General features: G+C 40.2%; 4 protein-coding genes across 4 annotated transcripts; 2 read left to right on the top strand and 2 right to left on the bottom strand.

Moving 5' to 3' along the window:
* Nucleotides 1–821: 821 nt before the first annotated feature.
* FOMMEDRAFT_16416 (triosephosphate isomerase) lies at nt 822–2,073 on the bottom strand. The gene is made up of 5 exons (XM_007261691.1): nt 1,865–2,073; nt 1,673–1,805; nt 1,372–1,614; nt 1,114–1,301; nt 822–1,019 (listed from the first exon to the last, which is right to left on the bottom strand). Exons 1-5 carry the CDS (start codon nt 1,974–1,976, stop codon nt 928–930), a joined length of 768 nt encoding a protein of 255 aa, XP_007261753.1. The 5' UTR covers nt 1,977–2,073; the 3' UTR covers nt 822–927.
* Nucleotides 2,074–2,267: 194 nt separating this feature from the next.
* On the top strand, nt 2,268–2,833 carry FOMMEDRAFT_71712 (APG12-domain-containing protein; the record flags this gene model as incomplete). Its single annotated transcript, XM_007261692.1, has 3 exons — nt 2,268–2,600; nt 2,666–2,728; nt 2,792–2,833. The coding sequence occupies 3 exons, from the start codon at nt 2,268–2,270 to the stop codon at nt 2,831–2,833; spliced, it is 438 nt and encodes a 145-aa protein (XP_007261754.1).
* Nucleotides 2,834–3,214: 381 nt separating this feature from the next.
* FOMMEDRAFT_25078 (uncharacterized protein) lies at nt 3,215–4,536 on the bottom strand (the record flags this gene model as incomplete). The annotated part of the gene is made up of 3 exons (XM_007261693.1): nt 3,215–3,503; nt 3,570–3,608; nt 3,674–4,536. The coding sequence occupies 3 exons, from the start codon at nt 4,534–4,536 to the stop codon at nt 3,215–3,217; spliced, it is 1,191 nt and encodes a 396-aa protein (XP_007261755.1).
* A 2,230-nt stretch (nt 4,537–6,766) lies between these two features.
* FOMMEDRAFT_144054 (uncharacterized protein) lies at nt 6,767–9,302 on the top strand. Its single transcript, XM_007261694.1, has 3 exons — nt 6,767–6,853; nt 6,905–7,205; nt 7,502–9,302. The coding sequence occupies exons 1-3, from the start codon at nt 6,841–6,843 to the stop codon at nt 8,685–8,687; spliced, it is 1,500 nt and encodes a 499-aa protein (XP_007261756.1). The 5' UTR covers nt 6,767–6,840; the 3' UTR covers nt 8,688–9,302.
* The last annotated feature ends 4,410 nt before the right edge of the window (nt 9,303–13,712 follow it).

The following is a 13,712-nucleotide window of genomic DNA, read 5'->3' on the forward strand; positions in this document are numbered from 1 at the left end:
ATCTTATATAATAGTTTCTTAGTTTTTTAACTCCTTTTATTCTCCTTCTAGTTCTTTGTATAAAACTTGTTTTTAAAAGAACACATTTCTTCTAATATATAACTTACTGTTTATTAAATGTTTCCATCACTTAACACAATATTTAAGAACATTGTACATTATATAAAAGAATATATACATTAAATTAACTAAGTTATGTAAGTATCTACTTTAAAGATTAAAATAATAATAAATGTATTCTTTATACTAAAACATATTAATATTATTAGTTCAAGTAGTCAAAATATATTAAAGAGTATTTAAGAAGAAGGAAATAGTGTATAGTAAGCTACACATACATTTCACACTGTAACTCTGTACTAAATGTGTGTATTCTGTATACAGTTGTATATATTTTTCATATACAGTCTTCTGTTGTACTGTATACAGTACAGTTATATTCTGTACCAGACAGTACAATACTGATCCTTACTGATCAACACTATTGTATCTCAGTTTATTTACACATTTTACAATAGAATAAATTTGTAACTGTTAGTGTTCAGTGTATATATAGACATGCTGAGTAAACCTGTTTTGTAACTTTATAAAAATCCAGATTCTCAACAAGTGTATCTTAAAAATTTGTAATTGTTTCCAATACAGCTTGTGCTCTAGATAGATCTAGGCTTCTCAATGAATATGTAGCTGTCTACAAGGCAAACGTCAAGCCTCTTTAACAGCTTGAATTACACTGTTTTCATAACACTTCCAGAATGAAGAATCAAATACTGACAGTACCTTGATTTGTACACTTAGAATCCTTACAATAATAGTGAATAGTGCACGCAAATTCATCAGAGAAACCGTAAGTGTTACTTGACTATGTATTGATATACTTTGTGAGCGCCACATCCAGCAGGAATGTAGTCTCATAAAGGCAATGAATCAAGGCGTCCTTTGGACATTGACTATAGTGATGAATTCGGGTTTGAGTGAGGCACCGCCTACTAGGAAACCGTCGATGTCAGGTTGCGATCCTGTTCGAGATACAGTGAAGTTCAGCACATAAAAGGTGAAATTAAAAATAATAAATCAGCAAAACGTGAGGGAATGCAAAGTAGTAAACCTTACCGAGCTCAGGTGCAGACTTGTCCGAGACGCTTCCACCATAGATAATGCGCGTGCTCTCAGCAATGGAGGGCGATACAGCCTTAGAGAGGTAGTTGCGAATCGCAGCGTGGACTTCTTGTGCTTGGGCGGGTGTGGCAACTTTCCCGGTACCGATTGCCCAGACAGGTTCGTATGCAATCACGATCTTGCTGCACAATCAGTGTGCAAAGTGGCACATCAGAGCCGGTACATGCTAGAGATGAAAGCGAGAAGGGTTACCTCCACTCTTCAGGCTTAAGCAAAGCTGTTACTGTGGCGAGCTGTTCTTCTACAACGGTGATAGTCGTCCCAGCCTCACGTTCATTGAGAGTTTCTCCGATGCAAAGGATAACGCTAAGTCCGGCATCAATAGCTGCTTTCGTCTTTTGTGCGACGAATGCGGAAGATTCATGGAAGAGGGTGCGACGCTCGGAGTGTCCGAGAATGACATATGGGATCCCTGCGTCTGCGAGTTGTGCAGGACTGAGAGGTAATTCAATAAAATGTATTTCACTTGGATACTCTTAAGGACTCAGCGCACCTAATCTCGCCTGTAAACGCGCCAGAGCTTTTAACGTAACAGTTTTGAGCAGCGACCTTTACAGAAGATCCTTTGCTCTGGAGAAGCTCAGCCGCTGGCAGAATGTACAACGCGGGTGGGGCGATAACGATCTCTACACAATAGATATTCGTTTAGACATATGATCAGACTGAACACGGTGTAAGAACGCACCGACGTTGGGATCGAGGTCGGCGCTAGCAAGCGTCTCGACAAGCTTGACATTCTCCGCTCGGGTGGCGGGATTCATCTTGAAGTTCCCGCCGATAAAAAATAAGCGAGACATATTTAATTTGGAGGTCCAACTCTACAAAGGTGTGCTGGTGATGGTGGTAATCGTTACAGCAACTCAGCGGGCAATCGATGGAGATGTTCAAGAGTACGGCGGGCGGGCTATATGCGGCTGCTTGGCTTCTCGGAATCTATCGGAGAGGACACGAGATGCACGTGATGACGGAAACGCGTTGAGACCCGTGTGCGCCTTCATGGTGCAGTGCAGTGAAAGCACTGTACTACACTACAACTTGTTGCACTGGCAGTCTAAAAGCACTTCGTCATCGTCTACGCCAGCTTTACAATGCAATCAGGACTCTCGGCGCCCACGTCTCCCGACCCATATCTGTCACCGCGAACAGTCGTCCCAGGGCTTCACGCTATCTCCAGAGTACCATCATCCTCCAGCGCCGGGTCACGAGCAGGTGGTGGACCAGGAGGCCCATCTCAAGATTCTCTAACGGCGCTCGAGACTTACAAGGCTCGTGATACGTCCAAAGTTGTCGTGCGCTTCAAAGCAGTCGGGAATGCTCCCATTATGAAGCAGAACTTCTACAAGATTACTGCGAGCAATCGGTTTCAGACCGTCATCCAGTTTCTGAGGAAGGAGCTGGGTTGGAAAAGCGGGGATGCTCTGGTGAGTTATATCGTGCTATGTTTCCACTTCATTCCGGAAGTCATTGACGAATATACTTGGTAAAGTTCACATATATTAATTTGGCATTTTCACCTGCACCCGATGACACCGTGTCGAATCTATTCAAAGTGAGTCTGTTGTGTAGAATAATCTGATAGCAATCATTTTACCTACCTGTCTTGCATTTCTAGTGCTTCCAAACAGATGGTCATCTAATAGTTAACTATAGGTAGTATTTCAGCCTGATTTTGTCTTGACACTTATTCTTATGACTTCCTATCAGTACGACGGCGGCATGGGGTTAATATCACCAACACTGGCCCCTTTATACAATACTTAAAAGGCTTCTGGAAGGGCTGAGGATTTTGCCTTGGCCGTCTTTGTCTGCTGAGTTATATTTTGTTTTTCATCGCCGTGTACTGTTGGTCCCCTCGTGCAGATACCAACTTTCCACAAGTTCACACATGTTTAGAGTCCATGCATTAATGTATTTCTATGACACATACTCTAAGAGTTTACAAAAACGGGACATAATATTATACCGATCCTCGACAAGGGGCATCCAAATTTTCAAGATACTGACCAAGCTGAGGCTTGGCGGATTTGCACCCGCATTATTTCGTTGTAGCGGTATAATCTCCAGCGTTTCTAGAATATCGTTCGAACAACATCGTCTGCTCGTCTTTCGACAGCCCCATTCGCCCACGCCAGATTGTCGGGTCAAGAATCAATGGTACAGAAAGAGCCTCTACAACATTCACTTTTCCGTCACCATTGACGTCGGATCCGCTTTGCCCTGCCCTATTGTCAAATTTTCGGCTCTCTAGCATTTGTAAGAGTAGAAGACGAGAGGCTATGGCATCGAGTACGAGTGGTGCATGTGCAGGAGTAAGGTTGCCTAGCCTGAATGCAATAGTTATCGTATATTAGTTATAAGTTATCTAGACAACATGTGTAAGATACACGTACCAATCACCGAACGGGAAGGCAAGTAAGTTCGCTGCATACCTAGAGGATAAGCAGAGTTCGGACGTCGCTCATTTTTTACACAGTTAAAAAGAAGAATTACTCACTTATGTCCGCCTACGTGTCCAACTTCGCCTATCCTTATCCGTGACCACACAGCATCAAGCATTTCCCTCGCCTTCTTCTCCCCTTGTGCATCGCCTTCACCTATAAACTCTTCACAAACTGCCTCAAGTCCACGTACAAACTCGGACTGATCCTTATCCAACTCATCCTTTCCCAAATTCGTAGAGTGCTGACGCTTGTTAAGCTCTTCACGTAGAGCATCTACAAACGCATTCCCTTGATCACCACACCTGCAGTCCCTCGCCGCATGTGTGCAAACGAAAAGAAAGGCTTCGTTCGGGGGAAACTGCGGTGTTGTTGTGCTGTCCTTGTGGATCTCAGAGTCATCATGAGATACGTTGCCCTGTTCTATTGTGACCCCAATAGGATAGTATGGTCGGCGGCCGAGAAAGTCGCCCTCTTCACTAGATTTTGACGGAGATCCCTCGGACGCGGAGGCCGCAAATGTTATGTATGGAAAACGATTCTTGTTCCCGCTAGCTGGAGAATCACCAGACTGAACCCGCGGATCCTCGTCTTCCCAGTAAAAATTGACTATCTCCCCCTTCTGCGTCCCTTGAACCATAAGACGACGCCCCAGAGGTGAGAAGCTATTGTCTAGCTTTGCTGGGTACGTCGATGGCTGATACGGATGTCGCAAGAGCGTGTAAGCGGTATGATATGGAACGGTGCCGACTACGCTTTGTGAGCTGTCAGCCGTGTCTACCGCAGGTTTTGCAGGATTAGGCGGATTGACTTTAGCACTGTATCTAGAAAACAGGCTCGATATGAAGTGGCGAGAAGAATAACGCCGTTTCAGATGTGCGGTACACAGAGGCTGCAGTTGCAGCAAGGCGGAGCGCATGGCAAGTAACAAAATGTTGCAGAGAGGAACAGGCAAGAGACAAGTCAGCCAGTAGATAATGGCATGGTCTATATGCTACGAGTTGGGGAGAGGTAGACGTTCGGTCGGCAGAGGGACAAGATTTGTCAAGGTTTTTATAAGGCCGTGGAGGCTACGCATGTTGCGAGTCCGTTCGGCACGCACGCGTTGGTGCTACAAATAGAGCACGCGTACGATGCGTAAATCGGTCGGTTTACTAGTAAATTTAACTAGTTGTAGGTATTGATTATAAGAGACACCCTAACAGTACTTTTAAAGGAAAGTTAAGTATAACAAAATTAAATTAAAGAACAGTAGGAAAAATTACTTACTCAAACACAAAAGTAAGATCAATTTATCTTTTTAAGAACATACACACAAGTACAAAACACATAATATATATATTTGAAATACATAACTTTTGCTAGTATAAAGAATACTTAGTAACACAACTGTACATTCATATAAAAGCTAAAAAACTATATACACATAATGTTATATTAATCTTTGTAATAATATTAAAACAAATAAAACAAGAACAATAGTTAGTAAAAGTTATACTTACTTTTAATACTAATACCAAAAAGGCTAGAGTAACTCAGTACAACATTAAAGTTATTTACAGGTTGTAAATACTTGCACTAAAACAATAATATAATCTACTTGAGAGTATTACTCTTAAACTTTATAACTTAAACATATACTATAAGTAGTAAATTGAGTATAGTTTTATAGTTATTATAATAGTTTTGTACAAAAGAGTACTTATAACAATAAACTGTATAAAAGTCTGACAGTACTAACCAGACAAAGGATAATTAGAGTTAGTTAAAGGAAGGATAAAAGTTCAAGGTACTAATTACTAAGATAGTGTATAAAGTATAAAGTCTTAAGAGATATATACTAATTTACTATTAGAAGCAAATGTAAAGTATATAAAAAAAGAAGTCTTTAAACATATTAATTACTAGTATAGTAAAAACATACAGAAAATATATTTAGTAACTAGTATAAAATAGACTAGTAAACTCTTATAAAGAGTATTATCCTTCAAGTTAATAACAATTTACTTAAGAATAGTTTGTAAACTAATTGTGACTACTACTTCTTTCTCATATTCACACAATACTACTATCTTATCCTTGAGAAATAAACACTTGATCAAACTCTTAAAGACATTCTCTCCCTTCTTACTAAGTGTAAGTATTATTAACACTAAAAAGAGTTAGTAACAACTGAGGCTATACTTAGAACTAGATACAAGTGGTTAAAGGATCCACCTGTGTTCTGTAAACTAATCACACAAGGTGTAACTCCTACTGTGGAATCCATAACAGACAGTAATTGGACACTTATCCTAATGATTTTTTTCTTTGAGAATAAAGTTATGAATTGTTCCTAAAGTACACACTGTACATGATAACAATTTTTTTTAAATAGGATTTGTCTTGGAACAGAGACAAAGCTAGACCTTTCTGAATGTTAATCTTGACTGTGTACCAGGTCATGAGCTTATACTATATACACAGTCTACAGTAAATTTCGCTTTTTTGAAGTTACTAATGAGCAGAAATAATAATAAAAAAAGGTTTGAGTATGCTTTTTGCTTTGGAAGATTTAAACAGTTATTGGCGTCCGAAGCCAATTGGGAAGCACCCAAAAAATGCAATTAGTGCCCGTTGGAATAAGTCCAAGACAGTGTGCAGACTGGTAGAATCGAGCATGAGAATTTAACAGGCGCCACTTCCTTATTCTAATGAACAGTCTAATCAAGAAAAGAGTATCAAAGGCCTTTCCTTCGGAGAGTATAATCAATGCAGGGCCGTAGCGAGTATGATCGACATCAGGTAATGAGAACCACGTTCCCCCTGAGATTCGGGTACAGGGGAGGGGGTAAAGGGAGTATTTACCCGGGTTTCACTTTATTGGCGTGATTTCGGGTTCACATGCAGTACTTGCTCGGATAGACTACAGGCTCTGAGAATAGGGGTACAATAACTGAGCTTTTTCGGTGCAGAATAATTCACCTGCACTGGCTGGCGGCTGAGGATTGTTGCCCAGTCAGATTCCGCCACAAGAGACGAATTAATGAGTATGTTGGAGGAGCCATTAGGGGGTGTTATGTAATTTTGCATTGGTTACGTGATCAGCGCATCAAGGATCCATTCGTTTCGAGTCCACTCGCCGCTTTTCTCCACAAACCCTCATCTCGCACATTCCTCCATTTACGCTCTCTCGAAACGCCTTGCTCGACATCGTCGACGACGCCAGCACTCATCTCAAGTCATGGCCTCGCAAGGTGAGTGAGTTGTGGACGCCTTCTGGCTCGTTTCTAACCACCTGCTTCAAGTTGTTTCGCCTCCTACCTCAACGCGTCAAGACAACCTCCTAACACAAATAGCGACCGATACAACATCGCAGTCATCGCCTGCGTCAGCGAATTTGTCGCCCGCCCAGCCTGCTGATTCCCGGCACATTTCGCTGAATCCGAATTCGTCCCCTCCGATGAAAGACAGGACCGTCTCTGCATCGACAGACAAGTCTGGTCGGATCGCCAGTGGCCAGCCACAAATGCTCACGTCCGTCTCAACTGGTCACCATCGCGTTGGGTCACGCTCACCGACATCGATTCCATCATCCCCAACTTCTGTGTGAGTATACCATTTTTTATGCTTCATGCGGTTTCTGGATCGGATCTTGGGGCAACGAAATATCTCTTGGCTGCACGAATTATTTCGCTGAGCTTAATGGCACGGCACGCACATGATTTTTCTAGAACAGCTTTCGTTTGCTGGGATTAATTTTATTATATTGCTGGCCGTTCGATGTTGGCGGCGTGGCAACAGAGCGCGTCAAATCGTCGAGGGGGAAGGGTGGCGTCATGCGATCCATAGCATTTGTGGCAAAGCGGTCAAAGTGTACAATATGCTAACTGAATTTCTTACAGGCATTCGTCATCGTCGTCGGCGATCTTTGAGCGCGATGTTACACCTTCACATCCAATCCATACCCATCCGACGAATCCACATCGAACTCCACGCTCAAAGACCACGGAGCCCATTGAAGCTAGCGTTCCCTCGGTACTTGATAGTGCGGCGGCACTTCTCACGTCAACGGATGAACATGAGGAACAGTTTATAGCGGTGGAGGCACCTGTGACGTCTGCCAGCAACATAACGAGTGGGGTAGGCAGCCCAGTCGGTCGCGGAAGTAGAAGTCCAAGTCCGAGCATGAGTGCTGGTGCGGGTAGGGGAGTGCGAACAAGTATGCTTCTCAATTTGCCAAGTCCCATACAAAGCTCGATTGTGTCTGTGCCGCTATCACCGTCGTCTGTATCATCTACTGGAGCTGGACGCGCAGGAGGCAGTCCTCCGCATGCAGGGTCTCAATCAGGTTCTCCGAAGGTCTCCCCGCCATCTCTTACAACGAATTTTTCTGCTGAACCACCGGTCCCTGGTGGATTTTCTCCTTCTCAAATAGTCTATGTTGAGACTGCTCGGCAAGGAAATGGGACGAGCACCCCAACAAGTACGGGTGGATCCACTCATTATGAAAGCGCACCAAGCTCGCCGAAGACAACTACCCTTGAACACCCTCCAAATTCTCTCCCTGTCTCACCGACCACCCCAACCGCTCCGACCACTTTTTCGAGTTCTCCTTCTGGTGGGAGCTCATTCCCGCAGGCGCGGGTCAGGCCCCATCCGCCGTCGCCGTCACAGAATGCTCACAAGCGTCTTTCTTTCTTGTCATATAACGACATACTTGCCTCAACTCCCGTCTCTACCGTTCCCCTTAGCAATCTTACATCGCCTCCTTCTGACGCTCCGCCACCCCATATCCCGAGTGTATCTTTATCTGTCGGCGCCGTTGACAGTGGTTCACCTTTTGGTTCTGCATACGGGGAAGGCGCAAGTCGAACAGCGAGCTTGGTTAACAGTGCACGCAATTCTCTTGTTCTTGACGGTATCTTTGGTCCAGGTCACAGTCACAGTGGGCCTGCTGTAGATGTCAAGGAACCGACCGGTGGAGTCGGGGATGAGCCAGGGGGCGAGTGGGAGCGTGAAGGCTTTGGACGTAGCCTAGCTGAAAGGCTAGAGGAAGCATCCGTGGCTGTTGCACCTGGAAAAGCATAGTACTCGTGGTTCTCCGCTTGTCTCGACGCTCTTTGACACGTCAAGGTCAATTCCGTTTGTTACAAGTGTGTATCCTGCACATGTGTGGTCCGATCTATCATGAAGCTCAAGAATTCTTGTTACCGTTTGGAGGCCATTTTGCCGTGGCTGCGCTCGCAATTTCGTCTTTCGTGTCCGCTTTTACGATACGTTCTGTATTGCTGTTAGCTCTTGTGCTACAGTGCAATCTAATCTACTGCTGTTTCTACTTTCTTTTTGCCTTGACCCTTCATCCATTTTCTCATCATCGTTTCTCTCGGGTCTCGGTTTCTTATGTTTTTCGACACGACTCTTGGTGCGCTTACTTGTAACAGGGCTACTTGTTCATTCGTTCCGTTCACGCGGTTCTCTTTTGATTCTCACTCTTCGATTTTTTACTCGCCTTCTCTAGTATTCAAACACTACGCCAGTTAAACATCTATGCTATGCTCCTCTCCAGTTTCTCTATCTGTTTCCTTAGGACCATACGTCGTCTCCTTCGCCGGAGACCCCTCATTCTAATCACCATCGACTACATACTCCTTCCGAACCTGTGCCACGATATGTGCTGATTGTTTTTCCTTTTCTTTGTTTCCTTTTCTTCTGTGTCTACAAGACGGTCGGTCATTGTGAAGTGTCTGTGGTTGTGTTATATAGGGTATGAATACGTGAATAAAGCTACAAGTGTAGAAACATAGATCGTATTCAAGGCAACCAGATGCTGATCTATGTAATGTGGACGATTTGACAAATGTGCTTTGAGTCAATCCCTTGCTTACTGATATGGTGATGGTCAGATGCCAATTCAAGGTCGTATTTACCCAGTTTGCAAATTTATTGCTGCCTATAAGTACAAAATAATTTGACTGTGCAAGTGTACTAATTGGGTTGCTTTGAGAATTATAGGCAGCCTTGCAACTTTATTGTAAATTACAATTGCTCAAATCTGTAAAAAGGTAAAGGCCTTGTACTGACTGAATATATAAACAAGTTGATTACAGACAATAACTGTCAGCAACAGTGTAGAGGGGACCTGAAGGCTCAGCAAGGGGACCCAGGCTACAACTATCCTACACAACAGAAATACAGAATACAAGCACTGGAACATAGTCAGAACTTGTAGAATAGAAGGAAAGAGAGAGTAAGATAAGTATAGAGTATATAGAGTGAGCCTAAGAGTACAGGACTACCTGGAGTAGACAAGATCAAGACTACAGGACCAGTCTGACCTTGTACACCTATATATACTAAACTACACAAGAGTACTCAGGGAATGATAAGCTACTAAGAATGATGAGCTACAAAGAATAAAGGAAGGGAAGGTCAAAGATAAATGTATAAAGAATGAAGGGATAGACAAAGGGTAAGAGACTGTAAGCCTACCCTATGGCTTATAACAGCTTCTGTACTGTTCTGTACCTTTCCTGGTGTAGAACCACATGTCTGAACCTAGACCTTCTTCTAAGCCTAAACCTCCTTAGTATGGACCCTAGAGTCACACACATTTCCTCTTTTGTCTTCACACTATGTTTCCTTATTGTCTGAGTCACATACCCTTCATTCTTAAGTGTATACACCCTCCTTTTTATCTTTAGCATTGTTTTCCCCTTTTTTAACAAGTATAGCAGGAGTGCCCCAAATACTCTCTCTTATTAAGACATCAAGCAAGTGTCTGCCTTATATACTACATAGTAAAGTCTGATAGTCTGAGACATTCCAAGCACAGTAACTCTACATAAGGCAATTAGGGATTTCCTAATCCAGAGCACAATCTAATACTCCCCTTCAAGCATTAATTAAGAACTAGGACTGTATACCTAATAGTTTGTTTAGATGCTTGATCTGTAGAATGTAGAGAGCTTTTGTAAGGATGTCTGCTAATTGGTTCTGTGATTGAACATAGTATACATTAATGTAATTGTTTTGAATATAACATTGCACAAAGTCTTTTTGTAAATCAAGGTGTTTAGTGTGAGCATTGTATGTTATTTTGTCAGACTTTACAGTCTTTATTACACCTTGATTATTGTAATAAATCATAATAGGTGCCAATTCAGTCTGTAGTACTTCTTCAGCAAATTGTTTGAGCCAAATAGCTTCTTGAGTAGTATACACTAGCACTTACAACTCTGCTTTGTAAACAGATAGTAGTACCAGGTTTTACTGTTTGCTTGACCAGGATATGGTTGATTTAGCTAATTGAAAGACATAGCTGTTTATTACTTTGTGTCCTTCTGTCATTCATCCATCTGTATCACAATAGCCTTGTAGTTTTAAGGTGTTTGTGCTTCCAAGTTGAAGCCAGCAATTTGTTGTATATTTTAAATATGTAAAGCAATGTTTCACTACTTTGTAGTGATACGTTTAGGGCTTTTGTAAGTAGCAGGCTAATTGCCTAGTAATATAAGATATGTCTGGCTGTGTACAATCTGTAACATATCTTAACAATCCTACCATATTCATGTATAGTGTTGTTTCATTATTACTTTTGTTTGTATTGTATGTATTGTATGTATTGTTAGATAGATCTATTCCAGGAGTAATAAGTGTTTGTAGTGCCTTTTTGTTTTCAAAGTAGTAATGCTTGATTATACTTTCAATATAATGCTTTTACTGTAAGCTAATCATTTGTTGAGGTCTATCTCAGCTTATTTCAATACTAAGTAACTAATGTATTTTGTTACTGTCAGTAAATACAATGTGTTGTCTTAATACATGTTTAAATACTGTTATTATAACAATAGTTTTGCTAATAATTGTAATATTGTCAACATACATAAATGTTACAAGAATTGTTTTATTATTTTGTTTCTTATAAAATACAGTATGATTGTAATTAGCTTGTTCTAATCTGATCTTAAGCAGTAGTTTGGTAATCTTCTTGTACTATTGTCTACCTACTTGTTTCAATCTGTATAATGCTTTATTTAAGCATAATGCCTGTCCAGGTTTAATATCTGTAAGTAGCCTGCCTGGCAATGGTTTCACATAAATGAGTTTGTCCTCATTTAGTTCTCTGTAAAGATATACAGATTTTACATCTATCTGATGTATTTTGTAGTTCTTAGATGCTACCCAAGATAACAATAATTGTACTGTTAATAGTTTTGTTACTAGGGCAAATAAGTTGTTAGAATAGAAGTCTATTCCATTCTTTTGAGTGTATCCTTACACTATAAATTGTGCTTTGTATTTGTCTATTCAGCTGTTAGCCAGTCTTTTGATTTTATAGACAAATTTTGTTCCAATTATATTTGTGTTTGTAGGGGGGATAGCATATATCCATGTGTTTCATTGTTGAAGTGACTGTATTTCATCCTTCATAGCTTTGATCCACTGTTCTTTGTCTATGCATGTTATAGCATTGTAATATGTTAATGGATTGCTATAGATTTCATTAAGGAATTTGTTAAATTCTGTTAGATACATAACTAGGTTTATATTGTCTTTGTAATTTAAACCTATAGTTTGTTTAGCCAGTCTTTGCTCTTGTGTAGAGTATTGTATGACAGGTTCTTTATCTTTATTATTGTTATTAGGGAGAGTTTCATTATTGTTTAATGTATTACTGTTATGATTATTCTCCCCTTCAATACTAGACATTGGTTTGTCTATGAATTGTACATTGTGTTCAACAGTAACTTTATTATCATAGTACACTAAGTGACCTTTACTGTCAGTATCATAACCTAGCCATTGTGTGTATTAGCATCTAGATTGTAGTTTATACATTCGTTTGTTCTGTATGATACAATATGCACCAAATTCTTGTATATTATCTATTTGATAATGTTCATTATACTGTTTGTAATATGGTGTTACAAAATTAATAACAACTCTTAGCATTCTGTTATGAATAAACGTTTAATATTGTACCACATATACCCAGAATTTCATAGGTAACTTTGCTAATAACAGACATGTATGTACACTGTTAAAGATAGTCTTATACATACATTCTGCAACTCTGTTCTACTACAGTGTATTGTGTACTGTTAATCTATGTATTGTTCCTTGACTTTCAATATACATAGTAAAGCCTTTACTTAGGAACACTGTATTATTATCACTTTGGAGAGTTTTAACTCTTATACTGTACTGTGTAAATAGTCTCATTGTATACTTTACATATTTAGTGAAAGTATTGCTTTTATACTACATAGGTAGCATAGTTACCTATTGTGTAGTGTTATCTACAATAGTAAAAAGATATTTGTACTTACTGTAAGCTTGTACTATGGCAGGTCCCCAAATGTTAATGTAGAGATGATCTCTATAACATTGTACAAGAGGTGTTGTTTGTATTTTTGGTATTTCATTACATTGTATGTTTGCTTTAATACAATCTGTACACTACACATTTTTATTGTCTGTTATCCTTTGACTTATAATCTCAGAATACTCTTGTATGAGTTTGTACAAGTAATCAAAATTAACATGACCCATTTGTTAATGTAAATCAACAATAGTGATTGTGTTAATAGATTGTTTATTATAATGAAAAACTATCATATACAAGTTATTTTGTACATGTATTTCACCAATCTTTGTATGAGTAGGAGAATAAATAATACATTCATTGTTTGTTTTTATTAAAACTATTAGATTGTACTCTAGATTAGGAAATCCCTAATTGCCTTATGTAGAGTTACTACACTTGGAATGTCTTGAATTATCAGACTTCACTATGTAGTATATAAGGTAGACACTTGCTTGATGTCTTAATAAGAGAGAGTACTTGGAGCACTCCTACTACACTTGTTAAAAGGTTATAAGCCTTAGTACCTATTGAATGCCTCCACACACTCACTCTTACAGAATGCCTTTGCCTCCTGCTAGACCACCAAGCCCAAGACCTCCCTCTCCCCTCAAACCCATTACAATGTTGTCTACAACACATACCTTTGTTAACACTATGATGAAGGACTCTAACATTACAAAGTTCTTTAAGGGAACAGAAAAGTTGGCTAGTGTGAAGGGATACAAGATATAGTGCTTGTGTATACA

This window comes from Fomitiporia mediterranea (assembly GCF_000271605.1).
Source record: "Fomitiporia mediterranea MF3/22 unplaced genomic scaffold FOMMEscaffold_1, whole genome shotgun sequence".
Lineage (NCBI taxonomy): Eukaryota > Fungi > Basidiomycota > Agaricomycetes > Hymenochaetales > Hymenochaetaceae > Fomitiporia > Fomitiporia mediterranea.

What these genes read in the sequence shown, in the direction of transcription:
- FOMMEDRAFT_144054 (XM_007261694.1), top strand. An exon ending in CCATCATCCCCAACTTCTGT is followed by an intron (nt 7,206 to 7,501) that starts GTGAGTATACCA and finishes AATTTCTTACAG; the next exon opens with GCATTCGTCATCGTCGTCGG.
- FOMMEDRAFT_16416 (XM_007261691.1), bottom strand. Translation starts at nt 1,976, where the DNA reads ATGTCTCGCTTATTTTTTATCGGCGGGAACTTCAAGATGAATCCCGCC. An exon ending in CTTAAGCCTGAAGAGTGGAG is followed by an intron (nt 1,302 to 1,371) that starts GTAACCCTTCTC and finishes CTGATTGTGCAG; the next exon opens with CAAGATCGTGATTGCATACG. An exon ending in CAAGTCTGCACCTGAGCTCG is followed by an intron (nt 1,020 to 1,113) that starts GTAAGGTTTACT and finishes TATCTCGAACAG; the next exon opens with GATCGCAACCTGACATCGAC.